The sequence below is a fragment of the Pristiophorus japonicus genome, chromosome 1 (assembly GCF_044704955.1).
Source record: "Pristiophorus japonicus isolate sPriJap1 chromosome 1, sPriJap1.hap1, whole genome shotgun sequence".
Taxonomy (NCBI): domain Eukaryota; kingdom Metazoa; phylum Chordata; class Chondrichthyes; family Pristiophoridae; genus Pristiophorus; species Pristiophorus japonicus.
In genome coordinates, this window is record NC_091977.1 from 66064001 (window position 1) to 66090965 (window position 26965).

The 26965-nt window shown below is 45.3% G+C and overlaps 1 protein-coding gene and 1 non-coding gene across 2 annotated transcripts in view; one reads left to right on the forward strand and one right to left on the reverse strand.

Moving 5' to 3' along the window:
- Nucleotides 1-26965, forward strand: part of pax5 (paired box 5) — a 314658-nt gene that overhangs the window by 18396 nt on the left and 269297 nt on the right. The window contains exon 5 of the mRNA XM_070900982.1: nt 331-462. Within this exon, the coding sequence (XP_070757083.1) occupies nt 331-462 (132 nt within the window). The remainder of the gene's footprint in view (nt 1-330; nt 463-26965) is intronic.
- Nucleotides 14720-14902, reverse strand: LOC139278619 (U2 spliceosomal RNA). Its single transcript, XR_011596326.1, has one exon. It is a non-coding gene; the product is annotated as a U2 spliceosomal RNA (small nuclear RNA).

The window sequence follows — 26965 nt, forward strand, 5'->3', positions numbered from 1 at the left end:
GGAAGGGTGGATGTAAAGGGTTGAATGGACTTGATTACAGACTGCGAACCAATGGAAATTTTGGTTAGAGTTGAAATTGCCTCCATGGTTGCAGCTCAGGGTTAGTTCTTCTCTCCCTGGTATCTAACATCCACAATCCTAGTCAAGAATTAATTATGTTCATCCTAAATGTGGCAGGTCGCTTTGTGTGGTGCTCATCCTTGAAACTCAATCCTGGTTGGGAAGCCAGCATTGACTGTGCTGGATCGGCTTTACACACGAGAACGTCTCAGATCTTGGCTCATTATTCCTCTATGCTTTCTAAACTTGGCTGTCGTTGCTTCCCCACAGCACCAAGCACCGTGCCAGTGACTCAAGTTCCTTCTGCCCCCACGGACCCTCCGGGATCTTCCTACTCCATCAGCGGCATTCTGGGCATCACACCATCCAGTGCTGAGAATAACAAGAGGAAACGTGATGAAGGTAAGTGCAAGAACAATGGATTGAAAGAAAACTCGCTTTTGGAAAACAAAGAAAAATGTTGCATTATCAATGAGAGAAATGCAAACACTTTTCTCCTTGTCCAAGGCAGAAGGTTATGCTTTTATCATTGAATCCAAACACTTCACTGGTGTGAAGTACAGCGGAATGGACAGAGCTCGAACAATAATGCCTGGAACTGGTTAGCACTGCGGCTGATGGAGCATAATCTGTGCTAGTTGATGTTAATATTACAAAAATATACCTCAAAGTGGAAATAAATAAATTCAAATTTCTTATAATTTATAAAAGACAAGCACATGTTTTTCAACTGAAATTAACAAGATTAGGCTGTTCTGTTACTTGTGCTAAAACTAATGGCTGTATTGAAGTGTAAAATATTTTCTGCCAATCTATATTTTGCAATTTAATGCAATTGTCTCACTATATTTTGTATTGTTCTTAGTGATCTTACTTATATAGAGTTTAAGTGTATCTAAGTGTAACACAAATTACCCTCAATCGAAAGCTTGCTGATATTCTTGATAATTCCATGTTTGGTTGTATATTGGAGGCAGGATGAAATATGACAGTGCACTGGACATTCTTCTTTTTTAATTGTCTTGTTTTATTACTGAAGTACAAAACCAAATGTTTTTAGAGGCTCTCTGCCTTTTATTTTCCCTGGTTGTGTTGTGCGAGCTTTTATAAAGTGTAAAGTTTGGAAAGTATTTTGCTGTAACAGAGGTGACCCCCAGGCACATTCACTGTAACATTGTTTGCACTGCCAGTTAATTGAAAGACTGCTTTAGGCAGGATATAATAGAGAGATGGTGATCGCAGGGCAAAGACCTTCAGCTGTGGTCCCGTTTACTGAAATATTGAAGACTGGGAGAGGGAAGATGATATGCAGTTCAATTCCAATCAATATTGTACACCTCTGCCCTCAGCCCTCTCGAGTACAATCACATCCTTCCTGTAATGTGGTGACCAGAACTGCATGCAGTACTCTAGCTGTGGCCCAACTAGTGTTTGATACATTTCAAGCATAACCTCCCTGCTCTTATAGTCTATGGCGCGGCTCATAAAGGCACATATCTTAACCACCTTATCTACCTGTCCTGCTACCTTCAGGGATCTGTGGACATGCACTCCAAGGTCCCTCTGTTCCTCTGCACTTCTCAGTGTCCTACCATTTATTGTGTATTCCTTGCCTTGTTAGCCCTCCCCAAATGCATTACCTCACACTTCTCTGGATTGAATTCCATTTGCCACTGTTCTGTCCACCTGACCAGTCCATTGATATCTTCCTGTAGTCTACAGTTTTCTTTTTCATTATCAACCACACAGCTAATTTTTGTATCATCTGCAAACTTCTTAATCATATCCCGTACATTCAAGTCCAAATCATTGATATATTCCACAAAAGGCATGACACTTAGCCCCTGGAAACAACCTTCCAATCACAAAAACACCCATCAACCATTACCCTTTGATTCCTGCATCTGAGCCAATTTTGGATCGAACTTGCCACTTTGCCATGGGCTTTTAGGTTTGTGACCAATCTGCCATGTGGTACCTTATCAAAAGCCTTGCTAATATCTATATACACTACATCAACTGCAGTAACCTCATCGACCCTGTTTGTTACCTCCTTAAAAAATGCAATTAAGTTAGTCAGACACGACCTTCCCTTAACAAAGCCATGCTGACTGTCCTTGATTAATCCGTGTCTTTCTAAATGAAGATTTATCCTATCCCTCAGAATTGTTTCCAATAATTTTCCCACCACTGAGGTTAGGCTGACTGGCCTGTAATTACACGGTCTCTCCCCTTTTAAACAACAGTACAATTTTAGCAGTCCTCCAGCACCACATCTGTAGCCAGAGAGGATTGGAAAATGATGGTCGGAGCCTCTGCTATTTCCTCTCTTGCATTTCTTAACAGCCTGGGATACATTTCAATTGGGTCTGGGGTTTGATCCACTTTCAAAGATGCTCAACTCCTTAATACTTCCTCTTTCACTATGTTTATTTCATGTAATATTTCATACTACTCCTCCCTGATTGCAGTGTCTGCATCATCCCTCTCTTTTGTGAAAACAGACGGAAAGTGTTCATTAAGAACCATACCCACGTCTTCCACCTCCACACACAGGTTACCTTTATGGTCCCTAATAGGCCCTACTCTTTCTTTGTTACCTCTTGCTCTTAATGTATTTATAAAACATCTTTGGGTTTTCCTTGATTTTACTTGCCAATATTTTTTCATGCCCTCTCTTTGCTTTCCTAATTTTCCTTTTAATTTCACCCCTGCACTTTCTATACTCCTCCAGGGTTTCTGCCCTCGGTATCTGACATAAGCATCCCTTTTTTTCATTATCCTACCCTGTATGCCCTTTGACATCCAGGGCGTCTAGATTTGGTTAGTCCCACCCTTTCTCTTTAAGGGAACATACTTGCTCTAAACCCTCACTATCTCCTCCTTGAATGCCTCCCACTGCTCTGACACTGATTTACCTTCAAGTAGCTGTTTCCAGTCCACTTTGGCTAAATCACATCGCAGCTTAGTAAAATTAGCATTTGCCCAATTGAGAACTTTTATTCCTGGTCTACCTTTGTCCTTTTCCATAACTACTAAATCTAACTGATTTATGATCACTACCACCAAAATGCTCTCCCACTGATATCTCTTCCACCTGCCCAGCTTCATTCCCTAAAACGAAGTTCAGAACCGCGCCCTCTTTTGTTGGGCTTGCTACGTACTGGCTAAATAAGTTCTCCTGAATGCATTTTAAGAATTCTGCTCCCTCTATACTTTTCACACTAATTCTATCAATAATACTATTACTGCTCCATTGATTTTGCACAGAAGAAAGGCAGTTTTCATAAATATTATAATTACAGTGTGTCACAAGCACAATGTTAAAATATTGTAGCTTCCCAGTGGCATTTTAGCGATATGGAAAAATTCATTTTTGAGTGAATTGAAGGAAAGGTGTCTATAATCCACCAGTAATATTTAGTTCACATCCTGCTGCTGTTGTAGGTCAGGAGCTTAGCTCCATCTGCTGTGTCCTTTCTATTCCTACCAGTGAAGAGGATTCTAACCAATCTATTAACTGTAACTTTATTTGCAGAACAATACTATACAAAGCATTTTCTATATTTGCTCGAAATATTTTCTCCAAAGGCCTTAAAGAGGGTGATGTAACAGCACCGAGTGTGCAGAGAGGAAATGTAATGCTCTACTTCTGAATTGTTTTATCCCTGAAGTTTTGGCATTTTTCAAATGACGCTATCTCTCTCAGGTCAGGGGTGTTTTATTGGTGTTGGTTAGGTCACGATTGCCAACTAATGGTGTGTGGGAATCAATGTGAAGGACGTATATAATTTTACCAGTTATTTTCTTGCTATAGATCCTAATTCTTTTTCCAATTTTCCTCACTCCCCCTTTCCTAAAGTTGTTGTAATCTACCAAAATTCCTGGATTCTGGAGTGGTCCCAGCGGATTGGAAAACTGCAAATTTAACGCCTCTATTTAAGAAAGGAGGGAGACAGAAAACTGGAAACTATAGACCAGTTAATGTAACATCTGTCATTGGGAAAATGTTGGAGACAATTTTATTAAGGAAGTAGTAGTAGGACATTTAGAAAATCATAATACAGTCAAGCAGAGTCATGAAAGGGAAATCATGTTTGACAAATTTGCTGAAATTCTTTGAGGATGTAATGAGCAGGGTGGATAAAGGGGGAAACCAGTGGATGTGAGGTATTTGGATTTCCAGAAGCCATTGGATAAGGTGCCACATTAAAGGTTACTGCACAAGATAAGAGCTCACGGGGTTGGGGTTAATATATTAGCATGAATAGAGGATTGGCTAAATAACAGAAAAAAGAGAGTTGGGATAACTGGGACATTTTCAGGTTGGCAAACTGTAACTAGTGAGGTTCCACAGGGATCAGTGTTGGGGCCTCAACTATTTACAATCTATATTAATGATTTGGTTGAAGGGACCGAGTGTAATATAGCCAAATTTGCTGATGATACAAAGATAGGTGTGAAAGCAAGTTGTGAGGAGGACGCAAAGAATCTGCAAAGGGATGTAGATAGGCTAAGTGAGTGGGCAAAAGTTTGGCAGATGGAGTATAATGTGGGAAAATGTGAGGTTATCCACTTTGGTAGGAAAAATAAAAATGTAAATTATTATTTAAATGTGGAGAGATTACAAAATGCTGAGGTTCAGAGGGATCTGGGGGTCCTTATACATGAAACACAAAAGTTAGCATGCAGGTACAGCAAGTAATTAGAAAGGCAAATGGAATTTTGGCCTTTATTGCAAGGGGGTTGGAGTATAAAAGTAGAGAAGTTCTTCTACAACTGAACAGGGTATTGGTGAGAACACACCTGGAGTATTGTGTGCAGTATTGGTCTCCTTATTTAAGGAGGGATATACTTGCATTGGAGGCAGTTCAGAGAAGGTTCACGAGGTTGATTCCTGAGATGAAGGGGTTGTCTTATGAAGAAAGGTTGAGCATTGGAGTTTAGAAGAATGAGAGGTGATCTTATTGAAACATATAAGATTCTGAAGGGGCTTGACAGGGTAGATGCAGAGAGTATGTTTCCCCTTGTGGGGGAATCTAGAACTAGGGGACATAGTTTCAGAATAAGGGGTAGCCCATTTAAAATGGAAATGAGGTGGAATTTCTTCTCTCAGAGGGTCGTGAATCTTTGGAATTCTCTACCCCAGAGAACTGTAGAGGCTGGGTCATTGAATATATTTAACGTGGAGATAGACAGATTTTTGAATGCTAAGGGAGTCAAGGGTTATGGGGAGCGGGCAGGAAAGTGGAGTTGGGGCCAAGGCCAGATCAGCCATGATGTTATTGAATGGTGGAGCCGGCTCGAGGGGCCAAATAGCCTACTCCTGCTCCTATTTCTTATGTTCTTATGTTGACTGCAACTGGGGAACACTTCCATGGCATCTGGCAGCTAACCAAAGTGGCCACTCTTTATCCAGTATGAACCTATACAGTGAGTGTCTCTGTCCTCCCCTCACATGTGGGCAGCAAAGCTCACTTGCTCGTGCTCCTGGGTATGTTCCCCCCTCCCATGCCGGGGATGCTGGGGAGGGGCTGATTGTAGTTTTGCTACTTCCATCCTGGCTGAAATCAGCTCACTCAGCACCAATCCTGAGACCTTCTCTTCTGTAAAACTCAGCAACACACTGCATTTACCAGCTGAACTTTGCGTTTATGGATGTAAACACATGTAGTCTAGCATGTTAATATTTTCCTAGAAAATAATAGGAGACAAATTGGGACTATATACTCTTCCTACATTACAACAGTGATTACACTTCAAAAGTACTTCATTAACTGTAAAGCACTTCGGGATGTACTGAAGTCATGAAAGGTGCTATAAAAATGCAAGACTTTCTTTACAATAAAATAAGTTATGTGGTTAAGAGTTATGCTCTCAGGTCCAGCTCGGTTTGATAAATATAGATAATGCTAGGCTCAGGAAATATATGCTGAATGACAATACATAAAAATCCGAGACTGTGCTGTCTCAAAAATTGCTATTTAAGGAGAACTATGATCTTGAGAGTTGTTCGTAGGTGAGTTGTGCTGTATAAGGTGTTGGAACAGTTTGGAGAACATTTTTAGAGTGGGAAACCCAGTGTTCTCACTGCTCCTCAATCTGAGTCCATTAAAACTGCCAATCAGCAAGCTAGTTATTCTCTTTCAAACCTCTGATTTTCTCAGACTTCCCCTGGCTGACTCTCCCCCCTCCCCTGAAGGTGCTGACTCTCTCCCCCCTCCCCTGAAGGTGCTGACTCTCTCTCCTCCCCTGAAGGTGCTGACTCTCTCTCCTCCCCTCAAGGTGCTAACTCTCTCTCCTCCCCTCAAGGTGCTGACTCTCTCCTGTTGAAATGTAGCCCTTGGTGCTCATAAGTGCATGCTGCTGTGTTTTGTGTGAGTTTTCCTTTGGTTCTTTGATCAATATCCAGAGACACCTGCTGGAAATGGATGTGTGTGAGTGCACATATGTATGTGCACATGCATGTTTCTGCACATCTGTGTGTGTATGTGCGTGTGTGTGCGTTTGTGTGTGTGTGTGTGTACGGATGTTGGGAGAGGTTGGAATATATACTCTTCCTACATTCCAACAGTGATTACACTTCAAAAGTACTTCACCTACAAACAACTCGCAAGATCATAGTTCTCCTTAAAAAGCAACTTTTGAGACAGCACAGTCTCGGATTTTTATGTATTGTCATTCAGCATATATTTCCTGAGCCTAGCATTATCTATATTTATCAAATCAAGCTGGACCTGAGAGCATAACTCTTAACCACATAACCTGTTTTACTGTAAAGAAAGTCTTGCATTTTTATAGCACCTTTCATGACTTCAGTACATCTGTGATGCTCCATGCATCCAAGTTGCCTGCAAACACCCACTGTCTGGTGTGATATTTGAAGGATGAGCAATTGCACCTCCACGGGAGGAGTCAGCCCCTTCAGGGAAGGGAAGTGGGAGTGCACACCTTTAAGGAAAGGGCGAGATAGTTAACACCTTCAGGGGAGTGGGGAGAGAGAATCAGTACCTTCATGGGAGGGGAGAGGGAATGCACACCTTCAGGGGAATGGAGAGGGAGTGCGCACCTTCAGGGGCGGGGGAGAGAGTCAGCACCTTCAGGGGAGGGGGGAGAGAGTCAGCACCTTCAGGGGAGGGGGGGAGAGAGTCAGTACCTTCAGGGGAGGGGGGAGAGAGTCAGCACCTTCAGGGGAGGGGGGAAGAGTCAGCACCTTCAGGGGAGGGGGGAGAGAGTCAGCACCTTCAGGGGAGGGGGGAGAGTCAGCACCTTCAGGGGAGGGGGGAGAGTCAGCACCTTCAGGGGAGGGGGAGAGAGTCAGCACCTTCAGGGGAGGGGGGAGAGAGTCAGCACCTTCAGGGGAGGGGGGAGAGAGTCAGTACCTTCAGGGGAGGGGGGAGAGAGTCAGCACCTTCAGGGGAGGGGAAGAGAGTCAGCACCTTCAGAGAAGGGGGAGAGAGTCAGCACCTTCAGGGGAGAGAGGCAGAGAGTCAGTATCTTCAGGGGAGGGGGGAGAGTCAGCACCTTCAGGGGAGGGGGGAGAGAGTCAGCACCTTCAGGGGAGGGGGAGAGAGTCAGCACCTTCAGGGGAGGGGGAGAGAGTCAGTACCTTCAGGGGAGGGGGGAGAGTCAGCACCTTCAGGGGAGAGGGGAGAGAGTCAGCACCTTCAGGGGAGGGGGAGAGAGTCAGCACCTTCAGGGGAGGGGGGAGAGAGTCAGTACCTTCAGGGGAGGGGGGAGAGTCAGCACCTTCAGGGGAGGAGAGAGAGAATCAGCACCTTCAGGGGAGGGGGGAGAGTCAGCACCTTCAGAGGAGGGGAAGAGAGTCAGCACCTTCAGGGGAGGGGGGAGAGAGTCCGCACCTTCAGGGGAGGGGAAGAGAGACAGCACCTTCAGGGGAGGGGGGAGAGAGTCAGCACCTTCAGGGGAGGGAGGAGAGAGTCAGCACCTTCAGGGGAGGGGGGAGAGAGTCAGTACCTTCAGGGGAGGGGGGAGAGTCAGCACCTTCAGGGGAGGGGGGAGAGAGTCAGCACCTTCAGGGGAGGGGGGAGAGAGTCAGCACACTCAGGGGAGGGGGGAGAGTCAGCACCTTCAGAGGAGGGGGAGAGAGTCAGTACCTTCAGGGGAGGGGGGAGAGTCAGCACCTTCAGGGGAGGGGGGAGAGAGTCAGCACCTTCAGGGGAGGGGGGAGAGAGTCAGCACACTCAGGGGAGGGGGGAGAGTCAGCACCTTCAGAGGAGGGGGAGAGAGTCAGCACCTTCAGGGGAGAGGGGAGAGAGTCAGTACCTTCAGGGGAGGGAGGAAAGAGTCGGCACCTTCAGGGGAGGGGGGAGAGAGTCAGTACCTTCAGGGGAGGGGGGAGAGAGTCAGCATCTTCAGGGGAGGGGGAGAGAGTCAGCACCTTCAGGGGAGGGGGGAGAGATTCAGCACCTTCAGGGGAGGGAGGAGAGAGTCAGCACCTTCAGGGGAGGGGGGAGAGAGTCAGTACCTTCAGGGGAGGGGGGAGAGTCAGCACCATCAGGGGAGGGGGGAGAGAGTCAGCACCTTCAGGGGAGGGGGGAGAGAGTCAGTACCTTCAGGGGAGGGGGGAGAGTCAGCACCTTCAGGGGAGGGGGGAGAGAGTCAGCACCTTCAGGGGAGGGGGGAGAGAGTCAGCACACTCAGGGGAGGGGGGAGAGTCAGCACCTTCAGAGGAGGGGGAGAGAGTCAGCACCTTCAGGGGAGAGGGGAGAGAGTCAGTACCTTCAGGGGAGGGAGGAAAGAGTCGGCACCTTCAGGGGAGGGGGGAGAGAGTCAGTACCTTCAGGGGAGGGGGGAGAGAGTCAGTATCTTCAGGGGAGGGGGAGAGAGTCAGCACCTTCAGGGGAGGAGAGAGAGTTAGCACCTTCAGGGGAGGGGGGAGAGAGTCAGTACCTTCAGGGGAGGGGGGAAGAGTCAGCACCTTCAGGGGAGGAGAGAGAGAGTTAGCACCTTCAGGGGAGGGGGGAGAGAGTCAGTACCTTCAGGGGAGGGGGGAGAGAGTCAGTACCTTCAGGGGAGGGAGGAAAGAGTCGGCACCTTCAGGGGAGGGGGGAGAGAGTCAGTACCTTCAGGGGAGGGGGGAGAGTCAGCACCTTCAGGGGAGGTGGAGAGAGTCAGCACCTTCAGGGGAGGGGGAGAGAGTCAGCACCTTCAGGGGGAGGGGGGAGAGAGTCAGCACCTTCAGGGGAGGGGGGAGAGAGTCAGTACCTTCAGGGGAGGTGGAGAGAGTCAGCACCTTCAGGGGAGGGGGAGAGAGTCAGCACCTTCAGGGGAGGGGGGAGAGAGTCAGCACCTTCAGGGGAGGTGGAGAGAGTCAGCACCTTCAGGGGAGGGGGAGAGAGTCAGCACCTTCAGGGGAGGGGGGAGAGAGTCAGTACCTTCAGGGGAGAGGGGGAGAGTCAGCACCTTCAGGGGAGGAGAGAGAGAGTCAGCACCCTCAGGAGAGGGGGGAGAGTCAGCACCTTCAAGGGAGGGGGAGAGAGTCAGCACCTTCAGGGGAGAGGGGAGAGAGTCAGTACCTTCAGGGGGAGGGGGGAGAGAGTCAGCACCTTCAGGGGAGGGGGGAGAGAGTCAGTACCTTCAGAGGAGAGGGGAGAGAGTCAGCACCTTCAGGGGAGGGGGGAGAGTCAGCACCATCAGGGGAGGGGGAGAGAGTCAGCACCTTCAGGGGAGGGGAAGAGAGTCAGCACCTTCAGGGGATGGGGGAGAGAGTCAGCACCTTCAGGGGATGGGGGAGAGAGTCAGTACCTTCAGGGGAGGGGGAGAGAGTCAGCACCTTCAGGGGAGGGGGAGAGAGTCAGCACCTTCAGGGGAGGAGAGAGAGAGTCAGCACCTTCAGGGTAGGAGGGAGAGAGTCAGCACCTTCAGGGAAGGGGAAGAGAATCAGCACCTTCAGGGGAGGGGGAGAGAGTCATCACCTTCAGGGGACGAGAGGAGAGAGAGAGTCAGCACCTTCAGGGGAGGGGGAGAGAATCAGCACCTTCAGGGGAGGAGAGAGAGAGTCAGCACCTTCAGGGGAGGAGAGAGAGAGTCAGCACTTTGGGGGAGGGGGATGGCAGTGCTGGGGAGTAAACCAGAGGTTGAACTAGAATAACTAGTTTGCAAGTTGGAAGTTTTAATGGACTCAGGATGATGAGCAGAATTAAAGCTCATGTTTGACCAAACGAGACGGTCTCCATTTATTCCAACTCCGTTATCCAGATTAGGATTTCTTACTAACATCTTTCCTCATACACACTTGGAATTTATCAGAGGAAGCAAAAGATTTTAATGAACTTTGTTATCGCTGCCCGAGTCAGCTTTACAATATCAGTAAGTAACATTTACAAACAGTGCAGGCGTTCTGAGTCCAGGGTGTTGTAAAAGCAGGCTTTAATCTAAATAACCTCAGGGACTCTGAACCTCCTGTACAATCTAATGAGCTCATAGCTCATTAACCACCATATATAAAATCTTTTCTTAAATGTGTTAAATGTAGACTCTAAGTGCTTATTTTTGAAAGAAGAAACATAGGAATATAAGGACAGAGATAGGCCATTCAGCCCCTTGAGCCCATTCCTTCATTCAATTAGATCATGGCTGATAGGTACCTCAACTCCATATCCCTTGATAACCATTAGTCAACAAAGATTTATCAATCTCAGTCTTAACAGCTCCAATTGCTCCAGCATCCAAAGCTTTTTCAGGCAGAGAATTCTCCTATTTTTTGTGTGAAAAAGTGCTTTCAGATTTTCCTCCTAAATGGTCTAGCTCCAATTTTAAGGTTATATCCCCCTTTTCTTGATTCTCTAAACAGAGGAAATAGTGTCTCTCTATCTACCTGATTGATTCCTTTTAACATTTTAAACACCTGAACATATACAAGGGAATATAAACCTCTAAGCCCCGGTATAATTCTGGTCCCGTCCAAGGCCCATATATCCTTCCTGAGGTGTAATGCCCAAAACTGAACACAGAACTCTAGATGAGGTCTGATCCAGGCTCTATACAACTGAAGCATAACTTCGGCCCCTTGTAATCCAGCCGCTTTGAGATAAAGGCCAACATTCCATTAGTCTGTTTGATTGCCTTTTTGTACCTGTCTGCTAGCTTTAAATGATTTGTGTACTTGTACTCCCAAATCTCTTCGCTCCTCTGCAGTTCCTAGTTTCTCACCATTTAGAAAATATTCCGATTTATCTTTCTTAGGCCTAAAGTGGATGACCTCACACATGCCATCATTAAACTCCATCTGTCATAGTTTTGCCCACCCGCTTAATCTGTCTATGTCTCTTTGCAACATCCTGCTCCCATCTGCACTACTTACTGTGCTTCCTAACTTAGTACCATCTGCAAACTTGGATATACAACTCTCTATTCCTTTATCCAAGTCATTAATAAATATGGTGGAAAGGTGAGGCCCCAGAACAGATCCCTGGGGATCACCACTTGTCACACACCGCCAGTCAGAGTACCTAACCTTTATCCTCACTCTCTGTCTCTTACCTCCCAACCAATTTCCAACCTAAGTCAAAAGGCTACCTTCAATTCTGTGCACTTTCATTTGTTCCAAAGGAGTATGAAATACATGGTAATCTATCAGGGCAGTGATAGAAGCCACTATAATTTAATCCGGCTAGGAATCAGATTTTCCACTCCCAATTTGCTTTCCAGCGAATCCCTCCTGGAAACTGCACGCATGCAAATATCGCAAGAGGACAGGATCGGGGGCTGGGGCTGTGATGCTCCCATAGTCGAATAGGCTGCGAGCACTCACATGAGGAATGGCTGCATTGGAGAACTGCTGTTGTGGATGAAACAATAGCTAATTAGGAGTCGCCATTTTCAGGAGAGTGAAGAAAGGCAGGAAAAGAGTGAATGAATGCCCGTGAGTGAGAAGGTTTTACTTTAGTGGTTGATAATGTCTGAAAATCTCAGATTATTTCTTGAAACTGACTCCTCGCTTTTTCATTCTTTCTCGGATATCCTGCATATGTACATGGTTAATGTTTAATATTAGCCCTGCTTTCCCCTTGTGCTTGCAGCAGCTGTCAGTGTGCACGCCATATCCTTGATGTGTAGTGACATTCACAAAAGGTTAATAATGTCTTGTGATGCCAGTACTGTAGATTTATCAAGGAATAATCTGCAGCTGACTACAAAGAAATTCAACACCCCTTGTAGATGTGCGTTTGCTCTGTATTGGAATAACAAAAATGTAGAGACCAGAATCCTGATGAATAGCTCGAATATCAAAGGAAGTGAAAATGTTGTAGTGATATATTTGCAAGTGGGTGTATCAGTTTGATCTTGCACATTTTGCATTCAATGTGGAACAGTCTTAGCCCTGTAACAATTGTATCAACTTGGCTCAGTGATAGCATGCTCACCTTTGATTCAGAAGGTTGTGGGTTCAAGTCCCACTTCAGGATTTGAACACATAATCTAGGCTGATGCTCCAGTACATTACTGAATGAGTGTTTGGATGAGATGTTAAACCATGACCCACCTGTCTCTCAGGTGGATGTGAAAGATCCCATAGCACTATCTGAAGAAGAGTAGTGAATTTCTCCCCAGTGTCCTGGCCAATATTTATCCCTCAACCAACATTACTAAATCATATTAGCTGGTCATTATCTTATGCTGTTTATGTGCAAATTGACTGCCATGTTTCCTACGTTACAACTGTGAAGTTGTGAAAGGCGACATACAAATGCAAGGTCTTTTTTTAGTGAGCTGTTAAACTGAGGCCCGCCTGCCCTCTCAGGTGGACGTAAAAGATCTCATGGCACTATATATATATAGTGAGGCGAAAAATAATAGATTAACTGTCGTTAGATTTATCTCATTGTCGTTTACGAGGCCTTGCTGTGTGCAATTGGCTATTATGTTTGCCTACAAAATGCTTTTAAAAATAGCAGCAATTCAGTGGCAGTGAAGAACTTGGAAATGTCCTGAGGAGTTGGGTGGTGCTGTATAAATGGAAGATCTTTCCAATACAAACATGAGATAGTGTACAGGAATTCGGACATCAGTAGTTGACTTCTGGACTTTGTACTTTTGACCCCTTTGATAGTACAGCTCTGTTGCTGTCTCCTGCAGTGTCGCTGGCCCTATATTCACAGAATATTCATATTCACCAGTTCCATCTGACCTGCAGAGTCTCAGTTTGTTCCTGCCCCATGTGGCTTGACCTGAAGGAGCTAGGTGATTAAAAAAAATCACTGTTGCTCTTTTTGTATTTACTTGCACTTGATTGTTAGTAGATTAGCTTCACGTTTAACCTAGTGGGTCACATAACATTGGTCGACAGGGATAAACTGAAGGCAACGTCTGTAGGGTGTTTGCAAGAATTAAAGAGCAATTTCCCCCCCTCTGTTTCCTGGTGTAAATGGACTTGGAGCAGATGTTGTGCCTTGGTGGGAGATCTGTTGCTGAGTCTTAGCACAAGGACATCTGTCGCGGAATGTCGTACAAAGGAGGAGGCCTTCACTCCTCATCTCGCTGCTTCAAGGGAGGAAGGACTGTGGAAGGGGCTTGATGGGAGTTAACTGCTGATTAATGCAGCCCTTTACCCCTCACTATCTGAGTGACCATAGGAGTTCTCTCTTCTACATTTCACCATAATTAATATAGCAGCATGACTAGAAACACTTTGGTTCCATAAAACAGCCTCACTTGCACTCGCTGTCAGTACGGGCGGTAAACCCGACTGGAAGTTTATTTCACAAAACACATACAAAGTGCCTTTGACTTTGAACAGGATCCCTGCGGAACGCGAGAAGGCTTGTCACAGCATGTCCGCGGTTTCTATCGTTGTTTCAGTTTCAGTCACTCGGGGGTTGGAGGTGAAGCTTCACTTTGTCGTTAATCACCTGCTTGAAATATTGGGGCACACACCGGGACAACGTTCCTTCCTTTGATCCAGCGTAGCCAGTCAGAGCTTCTAAATAGAGCGTTGTTTGCCTCAGGATCGGGATTTGTTCAAGTGTTGATGGATAGATAATGACGTTTTGGGGTGTTATACACATTGACGGATAGTCATTGTTCAAGGACTGTGGCTGCTGCATGAATAACTGGGTGGTAGACTAAACTCTCGCTCTTAATTGCCTTGCTATGACTTTGATCTCCTCGAGTGTTTGTTTCCGCTCACTGATGCTACCGGGCAAGGGCAGTTAGACATGAGGATCCGTACAGTGAATCATTGAAAGACCAAAAGACAATTGAACCCTCTACGCCGAAGAACTGGCAAGTCCATTTGTTTGAGGCACAATCTATTTGAAATGCTCAATATTTCTTCTAGGGTATACCAGAACTGACCCCATCCCCAAAGAGATGCAAAGTACGATTCTTGCTTTTTACTAGAACAGATGTGCAGTTTCATCTCTATAAACTGTGTTTTGACAACTTATTGATAGGAATGGTGTTATTGCTATGTAAAGGTATAGAGGCGAGTGATAAAGGAGTGTTAGACATCTGGAATTTCACGAGGAAAAGGAAATGAATGAACTTTCTTGACCTCAGGACGCCCCAAATCGCTTTATAGCCAATTAAATACTTTTTGGAGTGTTGTTTTTTTTGTTCATTCTTGTCAGATCAACTCCAGCGCCAAAGATCACTTTGCGCTACTACACTTGATCTTAGCCAAAAGGCCGAGAGGGGAAGCTGCACCGTTCCTGGAAACACTGCAATACCAGGTCAATGCGTGGAGTGGACGGAGCAAGCCCCTGTTCCATCTCCCTGTTCCAAAAATCAATTTAATATTTGGTCCCCAGATAGGGGCTATTAAACTGATAAGAACAGATACTACACTTGATCTTAGCCAAAAAGGCCGAGAAGCGAGTGTTGTAATGTAGGGAAATCCGGCAACCAATTTGTGCACAGCAAGGTCCCACAAGCAGCAAATGACATAATAAGCAGATAATCTGTTTTAGTGATGGTGGTGGAGGGATAAATATTGGCCAGGACACCGGGGAGAATTCCCTTGCTCTGCTTTAAGCAGTTTCATAGAATCTTTTAAGTCCACTTGAGAGAATGGACAGGGCCTCGATTTAACTTCTCATCTGAAAAATGGCACTCATGACAGCATAACATTAGTACGGCACTGAAGTATAGGATTAGATTATACACTCAAGTCTCTGGAGTGGGACTTGAACCCACAACCTTCTGACTCCGAGGCGAGAGAGCCAGCAGAGCCAAAAAAACTGAAGGAGATTGAGCTTTTTCTCTTTGAAAGGATTATAGAGGGAATTAACAAAACTAATTCAAGCAAACTGGTCACTGTGGTGAAAGACTCAAATACCAAAAGACAGGAGTTAAAATGAGGGAGTTGGAAGCCAGGAAGACATTTTTCACTCAAAGGGCAATAGACTTGTAGAATCATTTATCAGGGATAGCCATTGATGCACACAGTATGTACAGGCTCAGGAGGCAATTGGTTTTATTTCTGGAGAGATATGGTAAGAAGGTAGAGGAGGCCATCGTGCCTGTGCCACAAACTCTGTTCACTAGCCACTGATTCCATCCCTCTCCCTAATATCTGTCTGAGGCTGACCCACACTATCTGCATCCTTGATGTCATACTTCAACCTGAAATGAGCTTTCGACTATATATTCATGGCATAATTATGAACCTATTTCCACCTCTGTAACATCACCCATCTCTGCTCCTGCCTCAGCACACCCACTGCTAATTCCCTCATCCATGCCTTTGTTATCTCCAGACTTGACTATTCCAATGCACTGCTGGCTGGCCTCCCACAGGTTACCCTACATAAACTCGAGCTCATCCAAACCTCGGCTGCCCATGTCCTAACTCGCACCAAGTCCCGTTCACCCATCACCTCTGTGCTTGTTGGACTACATTTTCTCCTGGTTAAGCAACGCCTCGATTTCAAAATTCTCATCTTTGTTTACAAATCCCTCCATGCCCTCGCCCCTCCCTGTCTCTGTAATCTCCTTTAACCCCACAACCCCCTGAGTTATCTGCGCTGGTCTAATTCTGCCTTATTGAGCATCCCTGATTATAATCGCTCAACCATTGGTGGCGGTGCCTTCTGTTGCCTTGGCCTTAAGCTCTGGAATTTTCTGCCTAAACCTCTCCACCTCTTTTTACTCCTTTAAAATGCTCCTTAAAACCTACCTCTTTGATCAAGCTTTTGGTCACCTGTCCTTATGTGGCTTAGTGTCATATTTTTGACTTATAATATTCCTGTGAAGCGCCTTGGGACATTTTACTATATAAATGCAAGTTGTTGTTGTTGTTGTTGTGCCGGCTCTTTGAAAGAGCTATCTAATTTGTCCCACTCTCCTGCTCTTTCCCCATAAGAAAGACTTGCATTTATATAGTGCCTTTCATGGCCACTGGACATCCCAAAGTGCTTTACAGCCAATGAAGTACTTTCTGAAGTGCAGTCACTGTTGTAATGTAGGAAACGTGGCAGCCAATTTGCACAAACAAGGTCCCACAGACAAGGTCCCACAAACAGTAAAGTGTTAATGATCAGATAATCTGTTTTAGTTATGTTGATTGAGGGATAAATATTGGCCAGGACACTCCACTGCTCTTTTTTGAAATAGTGCCACAGGACTATTTTACATCCACCTGAGAGGACAGACAGGACAGGGCCTTGGTTTAATGTCTCATCCAAAAGACGGCACCTCCGAAAGTGCAGCATTCCCTCAGTACTACGCTGGCGTGTCAGCCTAGATTGTTGTGCTCAAATGCCAATTGTACGGAAACTTTTGTTTTTGTTTCGTGTCCACAACAGATTCCAGTGGGCCCAACCTACTTAGGGCCATAATTCTGAACTGCTAGAGAGCAGTGTGCTTCGGGTAGGGTCACAGAGAAGGCGACTTTGTTCTAACAAACCTCATCTCTAATGGCAGAAAAATAAATGAAGAAAGGGAAAAATGGATTACTGCTGGGGCCCTTGATGACTAGTTTCTACTGCTGATGGCCAGGATCAGGAACAGGGGAAAAATCTGTCATGAATTGTGGGCTCCCATTGATAATCATGTCGGTGATACTACCGGCCCTTCTGTACAAAGGAGCCTTGGCACATCAGATGCTACAAACCAATGCAAACATTTCAGGCAAAATTCTTTTACAAGCACACCATCTCCACATTGGCATCACAATCACACTAATTTACAAAGCCGCAGATCTGAAATCACAACTGTGGCACCGTAGAGTCTGTGCACTGCTCCGTGCTGTAACACTGAGGTGGGGTGGGACAGGACCAGTTCCATTAATGGGTTATGTCAAGTGGCAGCAAATTAAAAAAAGTAATTGGCACTGCGTTCGGCTCCATCTGAATTGGCACTGTGGTCGGCAGCCAATAACTCCACTCAGGAGACAATGTAGTAATGGCAAGATGCCACACTTCACAGATTATTTGACTAAAGCGTGCGCTTCTGTCCCTAATGATGTCAGGGAGCTGAACAGCCTGTTCCACTGCAAGCTTTAAAAGTATATTTTGGAATTACTCACATGAGGGGATGTCTTCTTCAACTCCCTGTGCCACGTGTGGCAATTCCAACCAAGCATGCAACAAAAAATATGTCACAGAGACACTTGAACTAAAGGCGTTCAGTGTTAGTATCATTTAAGCATTGAGTGCTGGTTTCCAATTCATGTCTAATATTCAGTGTGAGTCTTGTTCACAATGTTCCAATGCTGGATACGGGAATCTAGTCCTATGCTTTTCTGGTTACTTTAACATGATGCACTAAATAATTAAGAAGGAGCTGAATTAGTTTTTCTTAAATGAAATAAATATATAGATACCGATAATCTATTGTAAATATAACATGGGAAGCAAAGTGGTCTCTGGTGATGAGGGGTTGATCTGTCTCTTTCAGGACTTGTTAGCATACCATGTGAAACATAAATTTCAAAAACGGTGGAAGTGTTAAATTGGCTTTTCTAAAACTGCAGACTTAAGCGGAACCCAAGCTATTTGGTATCATTTTATTCTCGAGTTGCTTCACTTCCATATACTCACACGACTGCTGAATGAGCTGAAACTGGGGCATCTGTTTAATTTTACATCTCTGTAAACCAAACACTTTTTGTGCTTACAAGTGTAAACAAAACACTTTTTGGATGAATCAAATAATTGGGGTTGCTGCTTATCAGCGCCCCTTAACATTACTTCATGTAAATGCCAGAAATCAAAAAAATCTATAAAAACATATCCTTTTTCTAAAAGTTCAGAAAATTACTGGGCATAAGAAAAATGACAAAAGCTAAGTTGTTTGGTTATTCTTTGGTTGCACAATTACATAGAAACATAGAAACATAGAAAATAGGTGCAGGAGTAGGCCATTCGGCCCTTCTAGCCTGCACCGCCATTCAATGAGTTCATGGCTGAACATGCAACTTCAGTACCCCATTCCTGCTTTCTCACCATACCCCTTGATTCCCCTAGTAGTAAGGACTTCATCTAACTCCTTTTTGAATATATTTAGTGAATTGGCCTCAACAACTTTCTGTGGTAGAGAATTCCACAGGTTCACCACTCTCTGGGTGAAGAAATTCCTCCTCATCTCGGTCCTAAATGGCTTACCCCCCTTATCCTTAGACTGTGTCCCCTGGTTCTGGACTTCCCCAACATTGGGAACATTCTTCCTGCATCTAACCTGTCTAACCCCGTCAGAATTTTAAACGTTTCTATGAGGTCCCCTCTCATTCTTCTGAACTCCAGTGAATACAAGCCCAGTTGATCCAGTCTTTCTTGATAGGTCAGTCCCGCCATCCCGGGAATCAGTCTGGTGAACCTTCGCTGCAATCCCTCAATAGCAAGAATGTCCTTCCTCAGGTTAGGAGACCAAAACTGTACACAATACTCCAGGTGTGGCCTCACCAAGGCCCTGTACAATTGTAGCAACACCTCCCTGCCCTTGTACTCAAATCCCCTCGCTATGAAGGCCAACATGCCATTTGCTTTCTTAACCGCCTGCTGTACCTGCATGCCAACCTTCAATGACTGATGTACCATGACACCCAGGTCTCTTTGCACCTGCCCTTTTCCTAATCTGTCACCATTCAGATAATAGTCTGTCTCTCTGTTTTTACCACCAAAGTGGATAACCTCACATTTATCCACATTATACTTCATCTGCCACGCATTTGCCCACTCACCTAACCTATCCAAGTCGCTCTGCAGCCTCATAGAATCCTCCTTGCAGCTCACACTGCCACCCAACTTAGTGTCATCCGCAAATTTGGAGATACTACATTTAATCCCCTCGTCTAAATCATTAATGTACAGTGTAAACAGCTGGGGCCCCAGCACAGAACCTTGCGGTACCCCACTAGTCACTGCCTGCCATTCTGAAAAGTCCCCATTTACTCCTACTCTTTGCTTCCTGTCTGACAACCAGTTCTCAATCCATGTCAGCACACTACCCCCAATCCCATGTGCTTTAACTTTGCACATTAATCTCTTGTGTGGGACCTTGTCGAAAGCCTTCTGAAAGTCCAAATATACCACATCAACTGGTTCTCCCTTGTCCACTCTACTGGAAACATCCTCAAAAAATTCCAGAAGATTTGTCACGCATGATTTCCCTTTCACAAATCCATGCTGACTTGTACCTATCATATTACCTCTTTCCAAATGCACTGCGATGACATCCTTAATAATTGATTCCATCATTTTACCCACCACCGATGTCAGGCTGACCGGTCTGTAATTCCCTGTTTTCTCTCTCCCTCCTTTTTTAAAAAGTGGGGTTACATTGGCTACCCTCCACTCCATAGGAACTGATCCAGAGTCAATGGAATGTTGGAAAATGACTGTCAATGCATCCACTATTTCCAAGGCCACCTCCTTAAGTACTCTGGGATGCAGTCCATCAGGCCCTGGGGATTTATCGGCCTTCAATCCCATCAATTTCCCCAACACAATTTCCCGACTAATAAGGATTTCCCTCAGTTCCTCCTCCTTACTAGACCCTCTGACCCCTTTTATATCCAGAAGGTTGTTTGTGTCCTCCTCAGTGAATACCGAACCAAAGTACTTGTTCAATTGGTCCGCCATTTCTTTGTTCCCCGTTATGACTTCCCCTGATTCTGACTGCAGGGGACCTACGTTTGTCTTTACTAACCTTTTTCTCTTTACATATCTATAGAAATTTTTGCAATCCGTCTTAATGTTCCCTGCAAGCTTCTTCTCGTACTCCATTTTCCCTGCCCTAATCAAACCCTTTGTCCTCCTCTGCTGAGTTCTAAATTTCTCCCAGTCCCCGGGTTCTCTGCTATTTCTGGCCAATTTGTATGCCACTTCCTTGGCTTTAATGCTATCCCTGATTTCCCTTGATAGCCACGGTTGAGCCACCTTCCCTTTTTTATTTTTACGCCAGACAGGAATGTACAATTGTTGTAGTTCATCCATGCGGTCTCTAAATGTCTGCCATTGCCCATCCACAGTCAACCCCTTCAGTATCATTCGCCAATCTATCCTAGCCAATTCACGCCTCATACCTTCAAAGTTACCCTTCTTTAAGTTCTGGACCATGGTCTCTGAATTAACTGTTTCATTCTCCATCCTAATGCAGAATTCCACCATATTATGGTCACTCTTCCCCAAGGGGCCTCGCACAACGAGATTGCTAATTCTTCTCTAGTTTGTAAAAGATGTGATCCACAATTGTCTGCCACAACATATGATCTAATAGATGTGTTTAAAATTATGGAGGGGTTTGATCGGGTAGATGTAGAGAAGATGTTACCATGTGTGGGGAGTCCAAAGCTAGGGGTCATAAATATAAGATACTCACTAATAAATCCAATAAGGAATTCAGGAGAAACCTCTTTATTCAGAGAGTGGTTAGAATGTAGAGCTTGCTAGTTCATGGAGTACTTGAGATAAATAGCAGAGTGCCTTTAAAGGGAAGCCAGCTGAGTACATGAGGCAGAAAGGAATAGAAGGATATAATGATTTGGTGAGGTGAAGTATGGTGGTTGGAGGATCGTGTGGAGCATAAAAACCAGCATGAACCAGTTGGGCTGAATGGCCTGTTTTTGTGCTGTAAATACTATGTAACTGCTCTTTTGGTTTCTCTCTCTGAGAATCGTAATGTAAAAAGATGCAAATTGTATGTACACATCTTGATATTTGTTGTGTCTGGTCTATTGTCTTTATCAGGGCTATGAGTTAATGTTAATTTTCTTCCACATTGATTATATATTGATTCCACATTGAAGCAAAAGCTTATATCGATATGTGAAGAGAAAAAGATTAGTGAAGACAAATGTAGGTCCCTTGCAGTCAGAATCAGATGAATTTATAATGGGGATCAAAGAAATGGCAGACCAATTGAACAAATACTTTGGTTCTCTCTTCACTAAGGAAGACACAAACAACCTTCCAGAAATACTAGGGGAGGAACGGAAGGAAATCTTTATTAGTCAGGAAATTGTGTTAGGGAAATTGATGGGATTGAAGGCTGATAAATCCCCAGCGCCTGATAGTCTGCATCCCAGTGTACTTAAGGAAGTGGCCCTAGAAATAATGGATGCATTGGTGGCCATTTTCCAACAGTCTATAGACTCTGGATCAGTTCCTATGGATTAGAGGGTAGCTAATGTAACACCACTTTTTAAAAAAGGAGGGAGAGAGAAAACAGAGATTATAGACCGGTTAGCCTGACATCAGTAGTGGGGAAAATGTTGGAATCAATTATTAAAGATATTATTAAAGATATTATTAAAGATACATTTGGAAAGCAGTGACAGGATTGGTCCAAGTCAGCATGGATTTATGAAAGGGATATCATGCTTGACAAATCTTTTAGAATTTTTTGAGGATGTAGCTAGTAGAGTGGACAAGGGAGAACCAGTGGATGTGGTGTATTTGGACTTTCAAAAGGCTTTTGACAAGATCCCACACAAGAGATCAGTGTGCAAAATTAAAGCACATGCTATTGGGGGTAATGTATTGACGTGGATAGAGAACTGGTTGGCAGACAGGAAGCAAAGAGTAGGAATAAACGGGTCCTTTTCAGAATGGCAGGCAGTGACTAGTGGGATACCACAGGGCTCAGTGCTGGGACCCCAACTATTTACGATATACATCAATGATTTAGATGAAGGAATTGGATATAATATCTCCAAGTTTGCAGATGACATGAAGCTGGGTGGCAGTGTGAGCTGTGAGGAGGATGCTAAGAGGCTGCAGGGTGACTTGGACAGGTTAGGCGAGTGGGCAAATGCATGGCAGATGCAGTATAATGTAGACAAATGTGAGGTTATCCACTTTGGTGGCAAAAACAGGAAGGTAGAATATTATCTGAATGGTGACAGATTAGGAAAAGGGGAGATGCAACGAGACCTGGGTGTCATGGTACATCAGTCATTGAAGTTTGGCATGCAGGTACAGCAGGCGGTGAAGAAGGCAAATGGCATGTTGGCCTTCATAGCTGGAGGATTTGAATATAGGAGCAGGGAGGTCTTACTGCAGTTGTACAGGGCCTTGGTGAGGCCACACATTGAATATTGTGTACAGTTTTGGTCTCCTAATCTGAGGAAGGACATTCTTGTTTTAGAGGGAGTGCAGCAAAGGTTCACCAGACTGATTCCCGGGATGGCAGGACTGACATATGAAGAAAGACTGGATCATCTAGGCTTATATTCACTGGAATTTAAAAGAATGAGAGGGGATCTCAGAGAAACATATTAAATTCTGACGGGATTGGACAGGTTAAATGCAGGAAGAATGGTCCTGATGTTGGGGAAGTCCAGAACCAGGGGTCACAATCTAAGGATAAGGGGTAAGCCATTTTGGACTGAGATGAGGAGAAACTTCTTCACTCAGAGAATTGTGAACCTGTGGAATTCTCTACCACAGAAAGTTGTTGAGGCCAGTTCGTTAGATATATTCAAAAGGGAATTAGATGTGGCAGATATGGCCAAAGGGATCAAAGGGTATGGAAAGAAAGCAGGAATGGGGTACTGAAGTTGCATGATCAGCCATGATCATATTGAATGGTGGTGCAGGCTTGAAGGGTCGAATGGCCTACTCCTGCACCTATTTTCTATGTTTCTATGTTTCTATTTAAGTCACATTTTCTTCATTATACTGCATATTTGCTGCTCTCTCGTTCACCAATCATATTGCACTTAACTTTCCCCCAAATTTAGATTTTCCTCTTCAATTGCACGCCCCCTTCCCACAATATTCCAGTCACATTCCAGCAGAGAGTCTTTTCCGAGATTGAGGCACTCAAGTGCTATCTTCAAATTAAAATCCAACATACAACAAACATGAAAAAAATAAGCAGCAATAAAATAACTCACTGGCCCATGAATTTGGTTCCAACTGCCTCTCCACCCTACCTTTTCCCAAACCCGTGGTGCACCATACTAGGACTATGAAAATATGAAACCTTCTTAATCTGCGCTCCTGTGCCTGTGTACCCAGCAAGTTGAATCCCCACATTTGTAAGCGTCCTAATGTAAACCAACAAAATGTGCATGCACAGGAGCCTGGTTCCCAAGTAAAGCATTACACTGCCAATAAGTCGACATGCAGTTCTCTCACCTGCTCTCTCGGACTGTTGCTCAATTGTCCACTCTCTTGACTTGGTGATCAGCTGCCAAGTCCCTAAGCTCTGGAATTCCTATAACTCTTTGCCTCACTACCTCTCTATACGCCTTTAAGATGCTCCTTACAACTTCTAACTTTGAACAAGCAATTTGTACTAAAATCCCCTTATGTGGCTCGGTGTCAACATTTGTTTGATAATGCTCCTGTGAAGTACCTTGGGCTGTTTTACTGTTATAAAAATGCAAGTTGTTAATATTGTTATTATTCTAATGCCATCTCTATGACTGTTGTTTGTTGACCATGCTCACTGATTATTGTTTCATTGCCTGCCATCTCTAACTGTTGATCCGATGCCTGCTCTCTCTGCTTATTGTTCCATTGCCCGCTCTCACTACTTGTTGTTCTGATGCCTGCTCTCTCTGCTTGTTGTTCGGTTGCCCGCACTTTCTGCTTTTTGTGCATTTCCCACTCTCCCATTGTCCCGTTGCTCACTTGCTCTGATTGTTGCTCTGTTGCCCGTTGTGGCTTTCAGCCTATCTCCCGCGCCCCCTGACTGTTCTTCCGTTGCCCGCTCCGTCTGATTGTTGTTCCGTTGCCCGCTGTTTCTGATTGTTGTTTGTTGCCCACTTTCCCTGATTATTCCTCCATTGCCCGATGTCTCTGATTGTTGCTCCCTTGCTCGCTGTCTGTAATTGTTGATCCGTTGCCTACTCTGTCTGATTGTTGCTCCGTTGCCCGCTTTTTCTGCTTTTTGTGCATTGCCCACTCACTCTGATTGTTCCGTTGCCCGCTCTCTCTGATTATAATTCAATTGCCCGCTCGGTCTGATTGTTGCTCCGTTTTCCAATCTGTCTGAATGTTGCTCCCTTGCCCGCATTTTCTGATTTTTTTTGTGCTTTGCCCGCTCTCTTTGGTTGTTGCTCCATTGCCCGCTCTCTCTAATTGTATCTCACTTGCCCGCTGTTTCTGATTGTTGTTTGTTGCCCGCGCTCTCTGTTCTATTGCCCTCTCTCTAATTGTTGCTCTGTGGCCCGCTTTCTCTGATTGTTTTTCCATTGCCCGCTCTCTCTGAATATTATTCCGTTTTCTGTGCTTCTGTTGTTCCATTGCCTGCTGTCTGTGTTCCGTTGTCCACTCTGTCTGTTTGTTCCTCTGTTGCTCACTTTCTCTGATTGTTCCTCCGTTGCCCGCTCTCTCTGATTGTTGCTCTGTTGCCGCTATCTCTGATTATTGTTCCATTTTCTGCGCTTCTGTGTTCCATTGCCTGCTCTCTCTGATTGTTGATCCATTGCCCACGGTCTCTAATTGTTGATCCGTTGACCGCTTTCTCTGATTGTTGTTTGTCTCCCGCCCTGTCTGATTGTTCCTTCTTTGCCCGCTGTTTCTGATTGTACCACTGTTGCCCACTCTCTGATTGTTGCTCTGTTGCCCGCTCTCTGTGACTGTTGTTCCGTTGCCCACTCTATGTCTAATTGTTGCCCACTTTTTCTGCATTTTCTGCATTGCCCACTTTCTCTGATTGTTCCATTGCTCACTTTCTCTGATTGTTACTCTGTTGCCCGCTCTGTCTGTTCCTCCATTGCCCGCTCTCTCTGTGATTGTTCCTCCCTTGCCCAGTCTCTCTGACGATTATTCCATTGCCCGCACTCTCTGTCTGTTGCTCCATTGCCGGTTCTCTCTGATTGTTGCTCTATTGCCCAGTCTCTCTGATTGTTGTTCTGTTGCCTGCTCTCTCTGATTGTTCCTCCATTGCCCACTCTCTCTAATGGTTGTTCCGTTGCCCTCTCTCTCTGATGGTTGTTCCGTTGCCCTCTCTCTCTGATTGTTGCTCCGTTGCCCACTCTGTCTAATTGTTGCTCCGTTGCCCGCTTTTTCTGCATTTTCTGCATTGCCCACTCTCTCTGATTGTTCCATTGCTCACTTTCTCTGATTGTTACTCTGTTGCCCGCTCTGTCTTTTCCTCCATTGCCCGCTCTCTCTCTGATTGTTCCTCCCTTGCCCAGTCTCTCTGACGATTGTTCCATTGCCCGCACTCTCTGTCTGTTGCTCCATTGCCGGCTCTCTCTGATTGTTCCTCCATTGCCCGCTCTCTCTGATGGTTGTTCCGTTGCCCGCTCTCTCTGATTGTTGTTCTGTTGCCCGCTCTCTCTGATTGTTGTTCCGTTGCCCGCTCTCTCTGATTGTTGTTCCGTTGCCCGTTCTCTTCGATGGTTGTTCTGTTGCCCGCTCTCTCTGATTGTTGCTCCGTTGCCCACACTCTCTGATTGTTGTTCCGTTGCCCTCTCTCTATGATTGTTGTTCCGTTGCCCTCTCTCTCTGATTGTTGTTCCGTTGCCCTCTCTCTCTGATTGTTGTTCCATTGCCCTCTCTCTCTGATGGTTGCCTCGTTGCCCTCTCTCTCTGATTATTGCCTCATTGCCCGCTCTCTCTGATTGTTGCCTCATTGCCCGCTCTCTCTGATTGTTGCCTCGTTGCCCGCTCTCTCTGATTGTTGCCTCGTTGCCCTCTCTCTCTGATTGTTGTCTCGTTGCCCGCTCTCTCTGATTGTTGGCTTGTTGCCCGCTCTCTCTGATTGTTGCACTCTGGTTGTTTAACTATAAAAATGCAGTTGCTGTCTCTTTGAATTTTGTTGCTGCCCACTCTCTGATTATTCTTACGTTGCCCGTGCTCTCTTCCTGTTGCTCCATTTACCGCTCTTTCTGATTGTTGCTCCATTGCCAGATCTCTCTCCATTGTCTGCTTGCTGTGAATGTTGTTCAGTTACCCGTTTTCTCTGAATATTTGCTGCATGCTCTCCCTGATTGTTCCTCCATTGCCCGCGCTCCCTGATTATTCCTCCATTGCCTGCTCTCTCTGATTATTGCTCTGTTGCCCGCTCTCTCTCTCTCTGTTGCCCGCTCTCTCTGAATGTTGCTCTGTTGCCCGCGCTCTCTCTGTTGCCCGCTCTCTCTGATTGTTGCTCTGTTGCCCACTCTCTCTGATTATTGCTCCGTTGCCCGCTCTCTCTCTCTGTTGCCCACTCTCTCTGAATGTTGCTCTGTTGTCCGCTCTCTCTGATTATTGCTCCGTTGCCCGCTCTCTCTGTTGCCCGCTCTCTCTGATTGTTGCTCTGTTGCCTGCGCTCTCTGAATGTTGCTCCATTGCCCACTCTCTCTCTCTGTTGCCCGCTCTCTCTGATTGTTGCTCTCAGGTAGTTTTACTCTTCTAAAAATGCAAGTTTTTAATATTGTTATTTTTCTGTTGCCATCTCTCTGAATTTTGTTGCTGCCCACTGTCTCTGATTATTCTTATGTTGCCTGCTCTCTCTGTCAGTCCTCCATTGCCCTCTCTCTCTGATTGTTGCTCCGTTGCCT